At 35.9% G+C, this 21,020-nt stretch overlaps 1 protein-coding gene across 23 annotated transcripts in view; it reads left to right on the top strand.

Moving 5' to 3' along the window:
• Positions 1-21,020, top strand: part of Phf21a (PHD finger protein 21A) — a 188,905-nt gene that overhangs the window by 40,556 nt on the left and 127,329 nt on the right. For 16 of the 23 annotated variants that reach the window (XM_048788674.1, XM_048788673.1, XM_048788671.1 and 13 more), the window contains 2 exons: positions 2,623-2,655; positions 4,928-5,014. In XM_048788674.1, coding sequence (XP_048644631.1) covers positions 2,623-2,655; positions 4,928-5,014 — 120 coding nt within the window. The remainder of the gene's footprint in view (positions 1-2,622; positions 2,656-4,927; positions 5,015-21,020) is intronic. The other 7 variants (XM_015477828.2, XM_015477826.2, XM_048788682.1 and 4 more) reach the window with 1 other exon arrangement.

Here is a 21,020-nt window from a genome sequence, read left to right as displayed (position 1 = left end):
GAATAAATACTTTTATTTATTTTTATGTGGTGCTGAGGATGAACCCAGTGCCTCACTCATGCTAGGTGGGTGCTCTACCACTGAGCCACAACCCTAGCCCCTGTCTCCTCTCTTTCTTTGATTGTTTTTAGGTAGATTTGATGGAGGCTTATTGAAACTTTCAGAGTATTTATTCCATATGGAATGGAGAATAGTTTGATGCAGAGGTTAGCAAACTTTTCTGTGAAGGGCCAAATAGTAGGATATTTTAGATTTTGCAGGTCATTTATAGTCTCTGTCACAATTTCTGTGCCCTATTGTGTATAGACAAGTCAATCACAAATGGTTTGGCTGTGTTTCATAAAACTATTTGAAAAACAGGTGGTGGGCCAGTTCGACCAATTGGCTGTCATTTACTTATCTTTAACATACAGTATATCCTCCTGAAAAATTGTTGTGTTCTTATAATAAAGGGCAACTTTGATTATACAACATCAGCCTCAAGTTGCTGGGAGTTTGGGTGGTCTAGTAAGTTGCTCAGCTTGTCCACACTTAATCCTGATTGTCTAAAATGCTGTTTAACTGTACATAGAAAAGTTGGCTTATTTATATCCTCAAGAGGTGGAGAGTTAGTAGGGTTATCAGTCAGTTTTTAGATTTCAGTGTCATGGAAGAAAAGCCTTTTCAGCTTCAAAAAGATAATTTTAGTATGAATAGCCAGTTCTCTGGTAACCAAATCAGAGGCTTTTTTCATTGAAGACTATGACTAGATTTGTAAAAATATATAATACCTTGTGTTTTGTTTCATTCCTTTCCTTTGTGTGTGTGTGTGTGGGGGGGGACTGGGGATTGAACCCAGAGTGCTTAACCACTGAGCTATATCCCCAGCCCTTTTTTAAACATTTTTATTTAGAGCAGGTTCTCACTAAGTTGCTTAGGGCCTCACTGAGTTGCTGAGGCTGGCTTTGAACTCGTGGTCCTCTTGTGTCAGTCTCTTGAGCTGTTGGGATTATAGGCATGGGCCATTGTGCCCAGCAAACCTGTGTTTCAATTCTGTTAACTCTTAGAATGTGTATTGTTATTACTGTGTAGGTTAAGTCTAGGATATAGAAGAGCTACTATTGTCAAATATGAGATAGAACATAGTGACATTCACTTTGTGTATTTGGAGATCACATGATTGCAACCTCAGCTATCTAGAATATGTCTTAACGCCAGAAAGAAAGTCTTTTGTCCAATTAGAATTAATGTCAGAAGTCATTCGCCAAAGATTAAACATTTAACTCAAGGGGGTTTTCTTAGGTTTTTTTAGTCTATTCACTCATCTTAAAATTAGTCTAGTGAGTATATCACGGCTGATCAGAAGGACCAAATTTAAGTTGGGGTTCAGGGCTGTTAAGTAGGAGGCACAACAATAGTAGCAAGATTGCTAGCTGACTGCTTTATATTATAGACTGAAATGATAAAAGGTAGAGATAACTTTTTTTTTTTTTTGGTAACTGGGATTGATAATAGGGGCTCTTAACCACTGATCCTCATCCCCAGCCCTTTTTATTTTTAATTTTGAGACAGAGTCTCTCTAAGTTGCTTAAGGCCTGGCTAAACTGCTGAGGTTGGCTGTTGCAGTGGGTCATACAAATAAGTTTTAAAGAGCTTGCAATCCTCCTGCCTCAGCCTCCTGAAACACTGAGATTCAGGCACGCACCACCATGCCCTGTTTAACAACTCTTTAAAACAGCAAGACCTCTTTTACTGTAAGTGTCTTATTGTACTGTTTGTAGTATAGTATATTAATTCATACTTTTGTGCCTCTAAGTAACAATAAGAGTTTGACAATTTAGAAGTGCCTTGTTAAGATTTTTCCATTGTATGAAAAACTCACTTAGAAAATAGCTTATTCCTAGATACTTTCAGGAGTCAGCCTTCTGATATTCCTTTATCCTTCAATTTTGTCTGTTCATCATTATTGCTACCTTTGCAGCAGTGTTTTTACAAGATGGGTACGTCAAATATGGGGCTTCCTTTTCCTAGTAAAGGTCTCATTCTTTTTCCCTGAGGAGTATAGATAGGTAGAGATTTGCATTATTCCTCCACTTTCTTGTTCTTAGATATTGAGTATCATTGGTCCACTGAATGTATTCTTCCCTGAGGTCCCCTCTTACCTTGATAGAAGACAGTGGCAAACTCACCCCTGACACCAGGCTCCCTCTGTTGTGAGAATCAGCCCAATACATCTGCCAAATCTGTACTCCAAACAGGCTGGTTTTGAATGGGTCTTTTCAGGTCTTGTGAGGACTTTAGACAGTGACAGCATGTTAGAGGGATGCCTAGTTTGTGAGCAGTCGCCTTCTTTAAATTGCTTTTTAAAAGCCACTGCCCTCCATCCCTGTCTCCAAATTGAAAAATCAGGTACTTTTTCATTTCAAATGTAAAGTGATAGTTTGGTTACTTTGTTTTTCCTATTAAGAAGAGTGCTTCATTAGCTTTTCACGTGGATCACACAATCTTTTTTGTCTATTCTGATTGTAGTGGTGTTTTATTTTGTGTGTGAACTTAAAACCCTCAATTTGGGGGGCCCAAAATGATTAGCCCTACAGCATTAATATTTAAAACTAATGGTTCTTTTTTTCTTTTTATTATCAGAAACTGGTTGCTCAAATGAAGCAGGATCCACAGGTAAAATATTTTGCTATTTTCATTCGCTCAATTTTTAAAATTAAAAAATAATTTAATAAAATGACCATAAAATATTCAAATATAGTTGGTCCTTAAGTTTTAAAGAACTCTTTCATGTCTAACAGCAAATGTCTTTAGCACGTTGGTCTTCATGTTTTATGAGTTTAGAAAAATCCAGTCATTGTACTATTATATAGCTATCACTTCATCTTTGTTATTGTTAATTTGCTTTTATGTTCATTGCTCCAGGTATTTTGGGAGAAATATTGAGAATTAATATTAATACTGTTCATATATTGTATTTTTTGCAGTACTGGAAATTGAAACCAGGGGAGCTTTACCACTGAGCTACATCCCCAACCCCTTTAAAAATTTTGAGATTGGGTTTCACTAAGTTGCTGAGGCTGGCTTTGAACCTTGTGATCCTTCTGCCTCAGCCTCTCGAGTTACTGGAATTACAGGTGTAATCTCAGTGTGCCACCATACCTGGCAATATTCTTCATATAACTTAAATTTCATTTTCTTAAGCTCACTTAATTAAAACCAGAGTTTGTAAGGGTTTCTTTAGTATCAAAATTATTGAAAGTGGACCTAAATCATTCAGTTTTAGAATAAAATAATAAAAGTATTTAAAATTTTTTTGAAAGAGCCATTCAAGAGGGTTTTAGAAATATCTTATATAATGTATGATCTAGAAAGGGTTAAATTTCTTTAAATTTTCATAGTTTTTATTCTCTACTTCTGAAGAGAAATCTTCTCCAAAAGTTATCTTGTCCTCTGAAGATTTATATTTGTTACTCAGGCAGTGTTTCTTTTGCAACCATTAGACAGTGGGTCATACAAATAAGTTTTAAAGAACAAATTTGGCACTCAGTTGTGTGAGTATTGGTATTTTAATGCTGGGATTGATAACTCACGTTTAGTTCTGTTTGACAGTCGAACTTCCATGAGAAAGCTCTTTTTTATTTTTATTTCTGTGGTATATTTAAAATTTAAGTTGGATTTCGGGAACCAAGAAGCCATAGATCCTGGATTAATAGATCCTTTCATTAGCACCTGAAGTACCATTAGAAGCTAGCCTTTTTAATGTTGTTTGTGATCATGTAAAAATAGTCTTAACCAGAAGAATCTGAGGGGCAGCAATTTGTGAGACAGCATTATAGGTGAACTCATTAGAAAAGCCTTTTATCAGATATAGTTTTAAAAGTTCCAATGGGGCTGGGTATAGTCATGCATCCTTGTAATTCCAGTTATGTTGGGAGGCTGAGGCAGGAGGATCTCAATTTCAAGGCTAGTGTGGGCAACTTAGTGAGACCCCATTCCAAAGTAAAAAATTAAAAGGATTAGGGATATAACTCAGTAGTAGAGTGCTAGCAAAGCATATGTGAGCCCCTGCATTCATTTCCCAGTACTGTCCAAAAAAAAAAAAAAAAAAGTCCAAATGAAGTAAACTTTAAACTCCCTAGAGGGTGAAGATGTGTGCTCCAACTCTTAACAGCAGACCAGGCTGGATATATTAAGTGTGTAAAACAAGTGTGTGTGAAATGATCGAGTAAAAGTAAGTCTCATTGGGCGAGGATGTGGGGATGGGGTTTCAGTCTGCTAGTAGGCTCTCCTGCTACACTAAACATTTGAAAACTTAAATTCCCCCCGCCCCACTTGAGTAAAAGGCAAGCATGCTCAGTGTATCTCATCTAAAATGGTATTCCTTTTTTTGATTCCTAGAATTTTAGAACTGAGAAAATGCCCTGGTAGTCAGTGTGTTAATTTGAATGATGTAGTGTGTTAAGGCAGTTTGAGTACTGACAGCTTTTCAAATCTAGGCTAAAATAACAAATGTACTTTACTAAATAAGGGAGAGGACAAGTAGAGAAAAACCTCTTATCTTTGTTGATAATGCTGCTGAGCATACAGTGTATGCACATTTATGACCTCCATTTTCCTGGTTTTGTCTGATTAGTGGAGCTTCGGGTTTTCTGTCAACTGATACATTCTAAAAAGAATAACAGTATTTTAGTAGCAAGGCACTTTTATAGTGCAAGAGGCTAAAATATAAAACAACTTGTAATTTAAAACAGCTGAAAGAATCTTCCCCTATTCTGGTGCTAGGAGCCTACATTTAGGATTTCTGCATTAGGGGGTGATATTGTGTGTATAATTTAATGCATGACAAATTTGATTGGCTAAATGCATAAGGTTGCTTCATCATTTGTAATACAGTATACAGTCTTCTTGTTACTATTCTGTTAACAAATGAATATCTTTCTCACAGATATTTTTTCTTTCCAATCAGAATGCTGACTTAAAGAAACAGCTTCATGAACTCCAAGCCAAAATCACAGCTTTGAGTGAGAAACAGGTAGGGAAGTTGGAGGGGGGTGGGGTGGTATTTTTAACATTGTGTTCTAAAGATATGTCTGCTCCAGGCTTCTAAGAGAGCTGCTATTTTTCCTCATGTGTGAAAATAAGTGTGGGCAGCCAGACTCGATTTTAATTTTGTTTGAGCTCTGTTTATCTATTTTTATTTTTGGTTGAAATCAGTCTCTAGAGTATCCCATGGGTATATGTTACTGGCAAACATCTGAAAGCAACGTGGCAGGCTGCCGTTAACTGTTAATTAAACTCTATAGTTTACCCATAGGGGAAGGGTACAGAAAGTTAGTGGGAGTGTGTGGTAGAGTCCTGTAGCTGCTGTATGTCTTACCTGTTGTAAAGGTTCAAACTGACATTTAATTTACTGAGAGAGAACAGCTGTTAATGGATCTCTAAATTCTAAGTATTGTCATATTTCCATGTTAATCTTATCAGATATTTACCTACTATTAAGCGAAAAAACAAGCAGAAACTTGTTAGACTTATTCTATATAGTGTCTTCCATTTTCCCAAAGACATGTGGAAAGTATTGTTTGGAGTTTTTTGTATAATGACTTCCACTTCACCAATTCAGGCAGTTCCTGCCACCAGGTGGAGTGTGACAATTGATAGAACTGTAAGTAAATGTCTATGCTGATCTGTTAAAGCATTTGTTCTCATGTTTTTTTCCCCACCACTTTCTCTGGTTAAAAAGAGTATATTTCCTGTCGTGTGATAGGTAAATATGTAGGATAAAGTGATTTGTAGTTGATAGTTCATACTAGTGACATCTTACTGAAGATGAAATAATTTTTTGATGAAATAATTCTCAGTAACTGATTTTTATGGTTTTTAAAAACTTTCATTTAGTGAAATATGAGCTTCCAATAATTTATTCCTGGAGATGTCTGATTGTGTCTGAATTGTTTTTTTTTTTTTTCATTTAACTGAGGGGGAAATAAACTTTGAGAGGACTGTGTGGAAAAGATGAGTTAGCATGAGTTAAGTCTTCTTCCAGGTGGTGTGAACAACTGTTTTTTACTCCTCTCTTTTATTCTTATGCTTCCCCATCTTGTGTCCCTACAGACTATAGGTGTTTTAGATAAGGGAAATGCCAAAGTAAAATCAGGAGGAAATGGGATTGGGGAAAACAATTTGTAAGGAAAAATACAGAGTTTGTTAATATATATTTGGCTCTGAATGTGATTCTGTTCTCTCAAGTCAAAATGATGTGTGTTAGTGAAAGTATTCTAGCTTTAGAATACTGGTAGTGCTGAGACTCCTTGTAGTTTCAGGGTTAGTTTGACAAGATGCCAATGAGTGAGTCACTTTTGCTGAAAAATTCACGTGTTCCAGCAGAGAAAAAGGGTGAGAACTGATGAGTGGAATAGGGGGTTGGGGGATGCTGTTGCAGTTAGGCCAACCCAAGCTTACATTTAGGGAAAATGGAGCAATTAAAGACAACATTGCATTTGTTTGAAGTTTTTGTTTGTGAGAACTAATGTAAAGATTTGGTTTATTATATAATTTCTATTTTTTAAGTTTTTTCCTGCTAGGGACCTCATTTAGTAGAAAATTGCAACCATCTCTGTTCAGTAAGATAGTTCATCAGGTGGCAAATTCTGCTTGTTGGCTGAACTAAGTTTGGATTCTAGGAACTGGACTTAAAAATGTCTAATGTCAGGAAAACCTGAGGTATACAAGATAAAGAAAACTGGAGTCAGAAACAAAATGCAGTCTTGCAGTTTTTATAGTATTTGCTTAACTGTTAAAACAGTCTTCTTGATGAAATAGGAAAATATCACTTTTAGGTAGGATAGTATTTGAAGGAAGCACAACTATAAAGTTTAAAAGCCGATCCTTCCTTGGGCTTATTTCCAACATGAAACATTGCTATTGCTAATTAAGCTGTAGTTTAAAATAGTTTCATTTTAGGACAGATTCCTAATGCTTTATGCCTAGCTTTTTGTTTCTACTTCTCAAAAGATCCACTTAGCCTCTGGCAAACATACTGATTTTTCTAAAATCTGAATTATCTTACTCACATGACTAATATTTAATTTAGCATTAATTTTTGGTTGTGAGAAAAATTAAAGCTTTGTAGTATGAAAAATAATGTCATATTCCAGAATTAATAACTATTAACTCTTTGTCCTATTTGCTTCCATTTTTTTCATCTGTGTTTTTCTGTATTCATTTGAAAACGTAATTATACAATTAATAAATGCAAATTTTCTCTTATTTGCTTTATTTTGTTTTCTTACAGTAGACACTTACTAGTTCTTATTCTTTATTGTGACCTTGATTTTTTTTTTTTTTTTTGAGCGGAGAGAGAGAGAATTTTTTAATATTTATTTCTTTTAGTTATTGGTGGACACAACATCTTTGTTTGTATGTGGTGCTGAGGATCGAACCCGGGCCGCACACATGCCAGGCGAGCGCGCTACCACTTGAGCCACATCCCCAGCAATGACCTTGATTTTTGATACTTTCTTCCTTAAGTCTAATTATGTAATGATGTACTTCATTTGGGAAAAGATGGTCTTTAATGAACATTCTTCATGGCTGAAACTCAGTGTATTTCACTGAACTATTGGTTATAAGGTTCTAGTTCTTTCAAACTGTAACTTGAGATTTCTAAATAAAAACTCTCAGATTTTGAAGTCAGTTTATTAATCTACAGGGCTGTAATTGGTGGTTGACAATTATAACTCAGAAAATACCCAGACTTGATTGGCTAGGTGAATTATATATCATTAAATTTATAGTTTTAAAAACACTACTTAAAAAAAAAACTACTTTAGTGGCAATGAAATATGCTCCTGATAAAATAAGTGAAAGTGTGCATATAACTTTATATGCATTATAATCCCATTTTTGTGTTTGTGCATATGTGTGTGAGAATTAGAGTGTGTAGCGAAACAGTGTCGGTATAAAATGTTGAAAGGTGATGATTTGGGTTTTTTTGCGGGGGATACCTGGGGATTAAACTTGGGTACTTGACCACTGAGTCACATCCCCAGCCCTATTTTGTATTCTTTTTAGAGACAGGGTCTCTTGCTGAGTTGCTTAGTGCCTCACTTTTACTGAGGCTGGCTTTGAACTCTTGCCTCAATCAAGATCCTCTTGCCTCAGCCTCCCAAGCTGCTGCAGTTACAGGCAAAAGGTGATGATTTTACAGGTGGTTTATTTTTTTCTGTATACTCCTTTGTATATTTCCTAAATTCTCCACAGTAAATATATTTCCACTTTAGAATCAGAAATAAACAAATATTATTTTAAAGAAATTTTAATATTAACCTCTTCTCTGTGCCAGAGATAGTTAGCGTCTAAAAATCTTATGACATTCTCTAATAATATGTGAACCACTCTACTCAGAGAGTTCAATAGTAGTAATGCTGAATTGTGGAAGCAACTGTTAGTTTCCTTAACAGAGTCTGTTCTTATTCTGTATTTCCCTATCTACCCCCCCCCTTTTTGGTACTGGGGGTTGAACTCGGGGGCACTCAACATCCAGAGCCCTATTTTGTATTTTATTTAGAGACAGGGTCTCATTGAGTTGCTTAGTGCCTTGCTGTTGCTGAGGTTGGCTTTGAACTCATGATCCTCCTGTTTCAGCCTCCTTAGCTGCTGAGATTATAGGAGTGGGCCACTGTGCCTGGTCCCCTATTTTTTTACAGGCATTTTGGTCCTTTTCTTTTAAGAATAGATTGATTCTGATATTGGATCCAAAACTCTTAGTTGCTTTAGTTCTTGCTTTAATTCTAATTCCTTCTAGAAGCACTGGTGGTTTTATTTTGTTGTTGTTATTGTTTATTTTAGTTGCATTGCCTGGGATCAAACCCAGGGTCTCTTGAAAGCTAGGCAAGTGCTCAACAATTGAGCTACACCCCCAACCCAACCCAAGAGGCAATCTTAGCATCACAGAGTTTGTTCTTTGGCCCTGTGGATATTCAGGGTTAAGTCATCGAAGTTGTATTCTTGGTTTCCCCTGGTTTTGAATGGTTTGATACCCTACTTCCGTTCACCTGGCAGGTTTCACATCACAGCTCCCTCTGAGGAGCCATCCCTGAAACCCCTCATTTCAGTCAAAATCAACTATTCTGTCATAATCTCTCTTTGAACCTTTCCATTTTCCATCATAGTTATGCCCTTTAAGATTAAGTTCAGCTGTGAATGACTGAAAAACCTCAAGTAAATGTGGCTCCTGATAAAATAAGTAAAGGTGTGCATATAACTTCATATGCATTATAATTTCCTCTCTCACACCTGAAAGCTCTGTGGGAGGACTCTGGCTGGGAGAGTGGTTCCACATTGCAGGGAACCCAGGCTCCTCCTATTCTGTTGCTCTGCCATTCTCAGCAAGAAGCTTCCACATCATAGTCCAAAATAGCAACTCCATCTGGTGAGAAGGGGGAAGACAACAAATGGCAATTAAGTATGGAAGTTACATGTACCACTTCCAGTTAGGTCCCATTGAACTGAGCTTAGTCACGTGGCTTCAGCTAGGAGCAAGGAAGGTTGGGAAATGTGGGTTATTGTTGGTCATCATGGCCAGATAAAATTCAGGGACTGTTTTTGAGTAAGAAATGGGAAATAATTACTAGGGATAATTAGCAGTTTCTAATACTATAGCACATCACAGTTTGTAATTATATATCCATCTATAGGATTACTTTGGTATTTTTGTTTGTTTTGTTTTGCTTATTTGTGGTGCTGGGGATAACACCCAGGGACTTGCTCACATCCTAGTGTTTGTCTTCCTTATTGAGTGTTAGTTTCTAGAATACGGAGAGCATGTTTGTTGTACATTTTTTCCTTTTATATTTAGTATACTATTTAACAAATAATAGTATTTAGCACAGAAATATTTGTATTTCTTAAATGAATTTAACTGGTCTTTTTCTCCACTTACAGATAATTCTTATTTTGTGGGAGGGAGTACCAGGGATTGAACTCAGGAGTACTCAACCACTGAACCACATCCCAGCCCTGTTTTGTATTTTATTTAGAGACAGGGTCTCACTGAATTGCTTAGTGCCTCGCTTTGTTCTCGTGATCTCCTGCCTCAGCTTCCCAAGCTGCTGGGATTTCAGGTGTCCACCACCATCCCTGGCTCAGATAATTCTTTTTTATTTTAAAAACAGTGCATCTTGTTTTTATTTTTTAAAAACTTAATCTGTTATGAATATCTTCTTACATTTTAAAATGTTCTTTTAGAACATGATTTTTAATAGTTTCTAGTATTTAATTGCCTGGTTATTATATTCATAATTTTAAAAATGATTTTTCTATTATTTGATGATAGGTCATTTTCAGGTTTTTGTTTTGTTTTGTTTGCTATTATAAGTATTGCTGTGAAAATCTGTGTTTCTCTGATTGACTTAGGATAAATTCCTAGGTGTGAGATTATTGGGTGTACTGGTCAGCTATCACCATAACAATTCTACATGACAAACCAGTTTTATCGAGTAGCTTATAGCAGTTAAGTGTTTATTTTCATATTAGATCTTTGGGGGTGGGGTTGATCTATACTGGAGTTGGCTGGACACCTCTGCTGTGGTTTGTGGGTTGACTAAGCTTGCTTCCAAGCTGCAGATTTGGTTAGATCTACCCTAAATGTGTCATTCTGAGGTCTAACTTGAAGGGAGAGCAGCTACCTGGGGCCTCCTCATCCCTTGGTTTATCACCAGAGCACAAGACGTAGGCCAAATTACCAAAAAATACTTTAAGACTCTGCTGGCATTAGATCTTTAACATCTCATTAACCAAAGTCATGTGGCCAAGCCTTCTCTTGTAACGGTACTGATAAAGAGTATGGGTATATCTAATTTTAAAGCAAGAAAATTGGAAACAATAATTCATCTACCATACTTGAGTATAAGAAAACTTGTACTGCATTAAAAATAAACAACATGTTGGCAGAGGAGGCATGTGCTTATAATCCCAACAATTTGGAAGGCTGATGCTAGAGGATTGCAAGTTGGAGCCTGGCCTGGGAAATACAGCAAGACTCTGTCTCAAAACCAACCAAAAAATCACCACCTCAACAAACCCTTCTACCACATATTTCCAACTACCTCCAGAGAAGACTCTTTCAGAGTAGTAGATTATGTAAGTACTTAGTTTTCCTCAGCAGATTCCCATTGTGGGGAGAAAGCACTTCACAAATTTGGAAGATGGTTTAACACATTTTGTCCCATTGTCCCACATGTGGAACACATAAACATTTAAATATAGTATATAATATTCAATGTAATGATATAATAAGAATATAATTATATTATAATATGATAATTATTATAATTATCATATTATATATAGGCTATAGACTATGATTTCCAATCTATTTTAATGTGCCTGTGTCAGCTTTGTTGAAATACTCACAGAATTGAAAACTTGGGACTTACGAGGTTAATGTGTACTTGATGCTCACTTGGAGACATTTTTCAGAGAATTTGCCAGTTTCCACGGAATAATATTTCATAGTATTCTATAGAATTGCCTTTTTGTTTTTCTTTCACCCTTTTTTTCCTTCCTATTTTTTAGTGGCGGGGAAGGGGGAGAGAAAGAGACACCTCCTTTTGTAGCCTTTGATCTTTTCCTACATGTTTGCTTCTCTGACTCTGTTTAAAATCTTTATTCTTTCTTTATTTTTTAATCTTTATTCCTTACAGATTGCTTTTACCCAATAGTAGATGAAATGCTTTTCTGGATTTAATAAATAGTTGCCATTTGTGGAACCACTCTCAATTTTATATTTGAACTTATTTAGCAAAATAGATTCTGAAGTCTTTGGGAGAGAAGTTTCTGTCACTGCCATAACTAGTTATGTTTCTTATGCATAATTTAAGCATACTAGATGTATTAGTCAGCTTGGTGTTACTATAGTGAAATACTGAAGGCAATTAAGTTTGTAAAAGGAAAGATTTATTCAGCTCACAGTTTTAGAGAGGTCTGAGTCCAAGAGCAGGTGGCCCCCATCGGTTTGGGCTTCTGATGAGGGCGGAATATCATAGCAGCAGCACATGGGAGAGCAAGCCACTCACATTATGAGCCAAGAGGCAGAGAGAAAATGAGAAGAGAGAGAGAATGACACTGGGGTTCCATAGTCCTGTTTGAGGGCACATCTCCAAAACAACCTAAAGGTCCATAGCACCTCCCAAAAGTGCCATCCTGGGGACCAAGCCCTTTAACACATGGGCCTTTGAGGGGCCTTGTGCATATTCACACCATAGATAGCAATAGGTGATTTGAACAGTGGAGTAGGTAGGAGGAGGGGCACCATGTATGTGATCCTTTTCTCTGTAACAGACTTGTTGACAGATGCAAGTTATTAAATGAGTTAATATATGGGTTTCCTTACTTATGGGATGTTTACATAATGCTTTTTAGCAGTTAGTGAACATATACTTTATTAGAGTGCATCAGATTTTTTTTTGGTACTGAGTTCTGCTTAAATGAAAGTTGTATAAACTATAGTAAGCAAGTCTGGAAACTTGATCTAGAACAGTCTATTCTGCATTGCTACATAACTCACCTCACAACACCGTCTGTAGTGAACCCGTGCACACTTTGTCCTCTAGTCTTGTCCAATATTTGTAGTTCTTGGTTGTACTTTATTGTTTCTTCAACCTGGGTGTTTTTCTACCTATTATCTTTAATGTAACCAAGGAACACCTTCTACCTTTCATTTACAGGACAGTATGTTAATAGTAATAGCTACACAAGAAAATTTGGAAATTGCTATGAATAAATCAGGGTGCATTAACAAGGGGTACATAAATGTTAGCTGTCTATGCATTTTATGGAATAGTATATATCTGTTAAAAAATGTATGTGCTTAACTAAATGGAAAAATAATGGTAAGCAAAAAGGCAAATTGTAAAATATGTACAGTTTAATTCTATATTTATTTAAAATACAAAATACTAAAAATCATTTTTGTGTTTATGCATTCATGGTCATTTATACTTGAAAATGTAGGTGGAAAGGTCTAGCTATCTAAAATGATTTACACAAACCATTCACAGTGACTACTTCTAAGAAATGGAATTCAAGATAGTGACCAAGGGAAACTTGGTACTTTTGACCTTCTTTTTTTATTATTTAAATTTATTTTTACAAGGACTGTATGTTAATATTTTAAACTATTAAAGTATAATATAAGTACAGAGGATTACACATCTCAATATGTATTTTTATATATTCACATATGACTCGAATATATTTTTACAAATCGAAACACCTGGGTAATTGGTACCCCATATCAGTAATCAGAATATTAACATTACCACAGATACTCCTTTGTGCTACCTTCATTTCACTACTTCCTCCACCAGAGAAACAAGGGTTGTGACTTAGCACAGACTAATTTTGCCTGTGTATGAAATCAAATAGTGTGTCCCCTTCTCTGTCTGGTGTATTTTGTTTAACATTATGTTTATCAGATTACATCTATTTCTTTAGAAGTTTAAAAATTTATTTTTAAAATAATTATAGATTCATAGGAAATTGTTTTTTGAAATTTTTAAGTCTAAGTAAGGAAAAAATGTTTGTCATCTCCTGGATTTACACACCCTGATATCATGCTTTCTCTTTAGTGAACTGATAGTTTCTTGTTCTGTGACTCTTCTGTAGCCCTTATCTGTAACTGTTTGTATGTCACTCTCCCTGTCTAGATTGTGAGCCCCTGTGAACTGTGTTCTCTTGACCTTTATACAGTGTGCATACCTAGTGCTTCACACACAGTGCGGCTTCACATTCGTTAAAAAAAAAAAAAAAAAAAAGCAGCAGGTTCTAGTCCTGGCTGTGCCATTCACTAACAGGATTTGTGTCTACTGATGTTCTCTGAGCTGTTTTCCTTATCTGCAGTGTGGACATTATAATTGTATCAGTTCAGGTGCTTTTAGTTGTATGTAATAGAAAGCCCAACCAAAAGTGCTTAGAACAATAGGTGGACTTAACTAATTCCTGTAACAAGAAGCTGTTAGAATTGCTCAGTTCAGCAGGTCAATAACACCATCAGGACCAATGCTCTCTCTGGTCATGTTTCTTCTCAGTTTGTCAGCAAGCAGTTTTTCTCATCACAGGATGGCCGCTGAAGCTCAAGTCAGTACCAACATTTTGGGGCACCCCACCCGCCCCCAAAAAAAGAACCATTCTTAAATGTTTCTTCCTTAGAGCAAGGAAAACTTCAATTAGAATTCTTTCAACAGACTTTGCATCACTTTGACCACAGTTCTGTCAGTTAAGTACTCAACATTCCTTTGCTCTGAAAAAAAGAGACCTCCAAATCTTCAGCTCCCTAATTTGTTACCTTTTCTTGGCAGGACTTAATGTACTGAAGCTGGAGATTTGCCTCTCAAGCATTTGGAGGCTAGATAGCCAAACAGAATTATTTTTTGCTAGTAAGGAAGCAAAAGGGATATTGGATAATGGATGTTGAAAAAGCAGTGTTTTAGCTTTTTTGTCCCCATGACCAAAATACCTGAAAGGAACAACTTATAAGAGGAAAGGTTTATTTGGGGCTCACAGTTTTAGAGGCCTCAGTCCATAGACAGCTGATCCATTCCTCTAGGCCCAAGGTGAGGGAAGGACACTGGGGAAGAAGCTGCTCCCATGGTGGTGGGGTCAGGAAATATGAGGGAAAGAGATCACAGAGAAGATGAACCCTTCCAACCCCCCCTGCTCCTTGCACCCCTGATTCCTCCAGCCATGCTCCACCTGCCTACAGTTACCACTCAGTCCATTCAAACCAGAATGGACTGATTAGGTCATAGCTCTCACAGTCCAGTCATTTCACCACCAGACATGCACAGAACCAGGAGCTGGGGGTAGGGGGTGGGAGACCTCATATCAAAACTGTAATCGTCTGTGTGTCTGTCTTTGGAACACCTTTTTCTCTACTCATGTAAATTAAATACAGTATATAGCTAAAGATGCGTGCATGCTGAAATACTATAAATTATATCATTAGTGCTAGTTATATCATTAGTATTAATGGCTTTGTGGATTATTTTAGAAGTCTCCCTTTCTATATCTTACCTGATGATCTGCTTTTAGGATAAGGAAAGCAAAAATAATTTTACCATTCCTCAAAACAATATAGCATTAGAAGGAAAATATATTACAAAAAATAAGATAACTTATTTCAAATGTGAATTACAAATTACTTTAAATTTTTTTGAATATTTTTAAATTGTCTATAAACTATCATTATCATCATTAATATTCCATGCCTTTGAAACATGATTTTGATTAATAATATCTTCATATCTGTGTTCTTTAGAAAAGTCATAGTTTATCAAACTCATCATATTTTTTATTTTCGGTTTTTAAAAAATGTTGGGTATTATAAATGATAGGCCAAATCACAAATTCCTTCATTTCCTTTTCCTGGAAGATTAGGGTGAAAGAACCAGGCGGGAAGAAATAGTTTGCTCCTTAACCAGGCTCTTCTCTTGGTGGCTGGTTAGATGAGAGGCTGTCCTGTGAAATCATCTTTTCAGAAAACATGTTCCCCAAAGTTGATACACTCCAGGTTTAGGAAGCGAGTGTTTGTGTGAATCAGCAAGGTTTGGCTCACCTTTTTCAGATTAGTTCTGTCAGTTAAGTACCCAATATTCCTTTGCTCTGAAAAATGAGGCCTCCAAAATTTCAGCTCCCTAATTTGTTACCTTTTCTCCCACTCCCCCCCTCCACCCGCTTTTGAAAGAACACCCCCCCACCATAACAAATGATATCATTTTGACCAAGGAGGACATTAAAGATAGATATCAGAGTTCTGAACTTAATTCTCTTTATGAGCAGCAAATGATAATTACTAGCCTGGTTTTATCTGGTGCTTTTTTCATCAGATGTAGCTATTGGGAAAAAAAAAGAAGGTAAAAACACTTGACCAATGGAGCCAAGAAGCACAGACAAACTTATACTGAGAAGTTATAGTGCCTGAAGGAAAAGAATTAGTGAAATTGGGGAGTGTGTTAACCAATGGAACTTGAAATTTTTTTTTCTGAGTGTGTGATCTCATTTATTCAAGTGTAGAAGTTTGTTCTGAATTTGAGCCAAGTTCACAGTAAGATTTTGAGTTAATCTATGATTGCTATTAATTAAAAATAAGATAATAAGATAATAGGTTTACTGTTTTGAAAAGCATATGTCATTTCAGTTCTCATACCAACCAATAAAACAATAAAAACATACATTATTCAGCAATTCACTTTTTTCATGGAAATGAAAAAATTAAAACAAAAAAAAAAATACAAAAAACTGGGTAAAATAAAATCTTCCAGACTATTATTCACACCTAAAACCCCAACTAAAGTCAAGGCAGAGAAAGGTAACAGTGGGAAGGCATTTACAAATTGTGTCATGAAAACTTATCAACACTTTTCTTACTCTCTTCTGTTAGTCCTATGATGTGAGCTCATCTGATGAAAGCGTTTGTGGTTATCAGAAGTCCTGCCCCTCTCGGTGTGGTGGTGCCTGCCGGTAATCCCAACTATGAGGAAGGCTGAAAGTTTGAGGCCATTCCGCCAGTTTAGCAAGAGCCTGTTTCAGAATAAAAAATAAAAAGGGCTGGGGGTGTAGCTCTGTGATAGATCACTTGCCTTACATGCTGGACACCCTGGGTTCCATTGTCTAGCCCCCAAAGGAAGTACTATCTCTAAGCCTCATTGGCTGCTAAAAGGTGATAAAATTATGTACAATTCTTTTTACATTTCTAGTATCCATGTTCATAACTTAATTCCTCTAATATTTGCTTGATTAATTATCTTCTTTTTTTAGGGATTTAAATTGTTTTTGTAATTAGTTATATATGATAGTAGAATGCATTTATGCACTTTGATATACATAGATGGGATATAATTTCTCATCTTTCTGAGTGTACATGTTGCAGAATCATAGTGGTCATGTAATCACATATATACATAAAGTAATAATGTCTGTTTCATTCTACTATCTTTTCTATCTCCACATCCCCTCCCTTTCCCTTCACATCACTTCCCTCTACCTAATCTAAGGTAACGCTATTCTTCCCTAGTGTCCCCTGCCTTATTGTGAATTAGCATTGGCATATTAGAGAAAACATTCGGCCTTTGGTTTTATGGGATTGGCTTGTTTCACTTAGCATGATATTCTCCAACTCCAACTATTTACTGGCAAATGCCATAATTTCTCTCTTCTTTAAAGCTGAGTAATATTCCATTGAGTATATATACCACGTTTCCTTTATCCATTTCTCTATTGAGGAACATCTAGGTTGGTTCCATAGTTTAGCTATTGTGAATTGAGCTGCTATAAACATTGATGTGTTTACTGTAGTATGCTGATTTTAAGTCCTTTGGGTGTAAACCAAAGAGTGGGCAGCCGTGTGAAATGGTGGTTCCATTCCCAGTTTTCTGAGGAATTTCCACACTGCTTTCCATATTGGCTGCACCAGTTTGCAGTTCCACCAGCAATGTATGAGGTACCTTTTTTACCACATCCTCGCCAACATTTATTGTTGCCTGTATTCTTGATGATTGCCATTCTGACAATAGTGAGATGAAATCTTAAGAGTAGTTTTGATTTGCATTTATCTAATTGCTAGAAATGTTGAACACTTTTTCATATATTTGTTAACTGATTGTATATCATTTTCTGAAAAGTGGTCTGTTCAGTTTGTTGGCCCATTTATTGATTTTGGTTATTTGTGGCTTTTTTTGGTGTTAAGATTTTTGAGTTCTTTATATATCCTGGAGATTAAGGCTTTATCAGAGGTGCATGTGGTAAAGATTTTCTATCAATCTGTTGGCTTTCTCTTCATGTTATTAATTATTTCCTTTGCTGAGAAGAGGCGTTTTAATTTAAATCCATCCCATTTATTGATTCTTGATTTTACTTCTTGCGCTTTAGGAGTCTTGTTGAGGAAGTCACATCCTAGGTCAATGTGGTGAAGATTTTTCTTCTATTAGGTGCAGGGTCTCTTTTCTAGTGCCTGAGTCATTGATCCATTTTGAGTTGATTTTTTTTGTGCAGGGTGTGAGAGGTTTAATTTCATTTTGCGACATATGGATTTCCAGTTTTGTTAGCACCATTTGTTGAATAGGCTATCTTTTCTCCAGTGAGTGTTTTTGGCACCCTTTCTAGTATGAGATAACCAGATTTGTGTGGTTTTGTCTCTGTGTCCTCTATTCTGTATCATTAGTCTACAAGTCTATTTGGATGCCAATACTATGCCATTTTTGTTATTACAGCTCTGTAGTATAGTTTAAGGTCTGGTATTGTGATGCCTCCTGCTTCACTTTTCTTGCTAAGGATTGCTTTAGCTGTTTTGGATATCGTATTTTTCCAAATAAATTTCATGATTGCTTTTTCTATTTCTATGAAGAATGTCATTGGGATTTTAATAGGAATTGCATTAAATTATCTTCTTTAAAAAAAGCAAACTCTTTTTAGCTATTATTTCACAGTATCCTTCTGAAGAGAAATTATTTGGTTTTCCAAAGATGGAAAGACTGCTATGATTCTCTAGAGCAATGATCGGTAAACTGCAGCCTGTACTTGGTCCAAATCTGGCCAACTGCCTGTTTTTATAAATGAAATTATTGGAATATAGCCATACTTCTTCATTTATGTATCCTCGATGACTGTTTTCTTGAGCTACAATGGCAAGTTAAGTAGTCTCAACAAAACCTTAAAAGTACAGCCTTATAGTAAATACTGTCTGGTTGTTCATAGAAAGTTTGCCAGTCTCACTGTAGAGAACTTTTTAACTGGAGAGGCACTCGTCTCAGAGGTAGTAAGCACAGTCTAGGCCAAGTGAGTGCTATACTTGAAAGTAGGGTACATGCTGAGTAATGAGAGATTCCCTATACACAGTTTTCAATTCATTTTTAGCACTTCATATATATATATATAAAAGCCACTTTTATTTTGGGCTTTTTTGGTCTCTGTTTCCTTTTTCTCTTATACATTAATTTAGGCATAATTAATATAAACTCTATACCTCAGAGAATATTTTTTGTGTTTGTGTGTGCTGCTGGGATTGAACCCAGGGAGAGTCTGTTTGGGTGGTGTTACATCATCACCACCATCAAAATAATGAACATATTCATCACCTCTGAAAGTTTTCCTTGGTGATCCTTCTTTTCTTCCCCTAACCCTGTACCTAGGCAAACACTGGTATATTTTTTTTTGTCACTGTAGAGTAGTTTGTCACTGTAGAGTAGAATTTTAAAAATGAACTTAACATAGTATAAATTCTTTGGATTAGTTCCAGGTTTTAGCTATTAAAAATAAAACTACTGTGAACATTCATACATAAGTCTTTGTATGGAGATAAGCTTTCATTCCTCTTAGGTCATTGTAGCAGTGTATTTGGGTTGTATGGCTGGTATATTTCTAACTTTTTAAGAAACTGCCAAAATATTTTCAAAATGGTTATACCATCTTATATTCCCCACTGCACATTCTTAGCACTTCATTCTTAAATATGAACATAGCCAAGAATCACCATTTTTATGAAAGTCAGAACAGACATAAAGAATTGGAAGACACAGCTCAAAATAACAAGTTTAGGTCCTCAAATCAGCAAGAGAAGGTATTGTGTATATGCAACAGAACAGGACACTAGGAGTAAAGGAATAATTAGAGGGAAATAATTCTTGGTTTAAAAAAGACTGAAAAAGAAAATTGAAATCATCTTTGAATAAATAAATGAAAGAGACAAAGGGATGGACAATAGAAGAACGAAAAATTTTAGTAGGATTAACACACATTTGTGCCTAGACCAATAATAGTTCTGAGACAAGAAAACAGAAAATAGAGGAGAGAAAATCATCTAATAACAATGCAGGAAAATTTCCCATAAGGGAGGCCATGTATTCCAAATCAGTAGAATCCACTGGGTACCTAATACTATGGTACATTGTTGTCATACCAAGGCACATCATTGTAAAACTCCATAAAAACAGAAATAAAAGATCTGAAAAGTTTCCTCGGAGAAAAATACAGTTGCAAATGGGAATTGGAAATCAGATGGCATCCATATTTTTTAGTAACAGAGAAAGCTAGAGGTTATTGTAATGATGGCTTTAAAAATTCTAGAAAACAGATCCAGGTCCAATGGCACATGTCTGTAGTCCCAGCTACTTGGGAAGCTGAGGTGGGAGGATCACTTGTGCTTATAGTTTGTGACTAGCCTGGACAACACAGTGGAAGTCTTATCTCAAAATACAACAAGAAGAAAAATCCAAACAAACAAAAATAAATATATCACAAATAAATATATATTTTTTAAAATTCTGAAAAATAGTGATTTCCAATGTGATATTCTATTATCAGTCCATTTGTTGATTAAGTCTGGGGTTGAGTCGAAATGTTATTAGACAGTATGGTCACAAAACTTACCTCCCAAGCATTAACTTACCTCCCATGCAAAACTTACCTCCCATACCCTTTTGAGGAATCTACTAAAGGGTGTTCTTTGGATATTCTCCATCAAAACAGCAAAGTAAACCAATAAAGATGAAGACAAGGATCCAGGAAACAGAGAATCCAGTACAAAAGAGATGAAGAAAATCTCCTGTTTGATGAGGGAACACCTCAAATGACTGTTGTATAAAAAGTTTAGAAAATATCTAGTTCAGGTTGGAAAAGAAAACGGAAGACTACAGGAAAGACATAGATAGTCAAGAGGGTGGTGGGGACTAACAGGTCATTTGATGTGTTTTGACTGTTATTAAGAGATTCTTTATAGCTTCTTTGAAGATATGGGGAAGAATTAGTGATAGGAATATAGAAAGCCAAGAAAATGACAAAGCAAAGCAATTTTTAGCTCTAGGAATAGCAAAATATACAAGAAGATAAGTGTAATTATTGTTGTCTCACCATTAATGTTATTTATATAATTCTAATAAACTTTTGGGGTTTAACTAAAAATTGTGATAAGACTAATAGGAGTTGGAGATGAGAGGAGGGACAGTAGAACTAGATTTCATTTATCCATTATAGGAATTTAGCAAGTA

Source organism: Marmota marmota, unplaced genomic scaffold, assembly GCF_001458135.2.
Source record: "Marmota marmota marmota unplaced genomic scaffold, marMar, whole genome shotgun sequence".
Lineage (NCBI taxonomy): Eukaryota > Metazoa > Chordata > Mammalia > Rodentia > Sciuridae > Marmota > Marmota marmota.
Note: the sequence above shows the minus strand (reverse complement) of the source record. Positions and strands in the feature narration are given on the sequence as shown.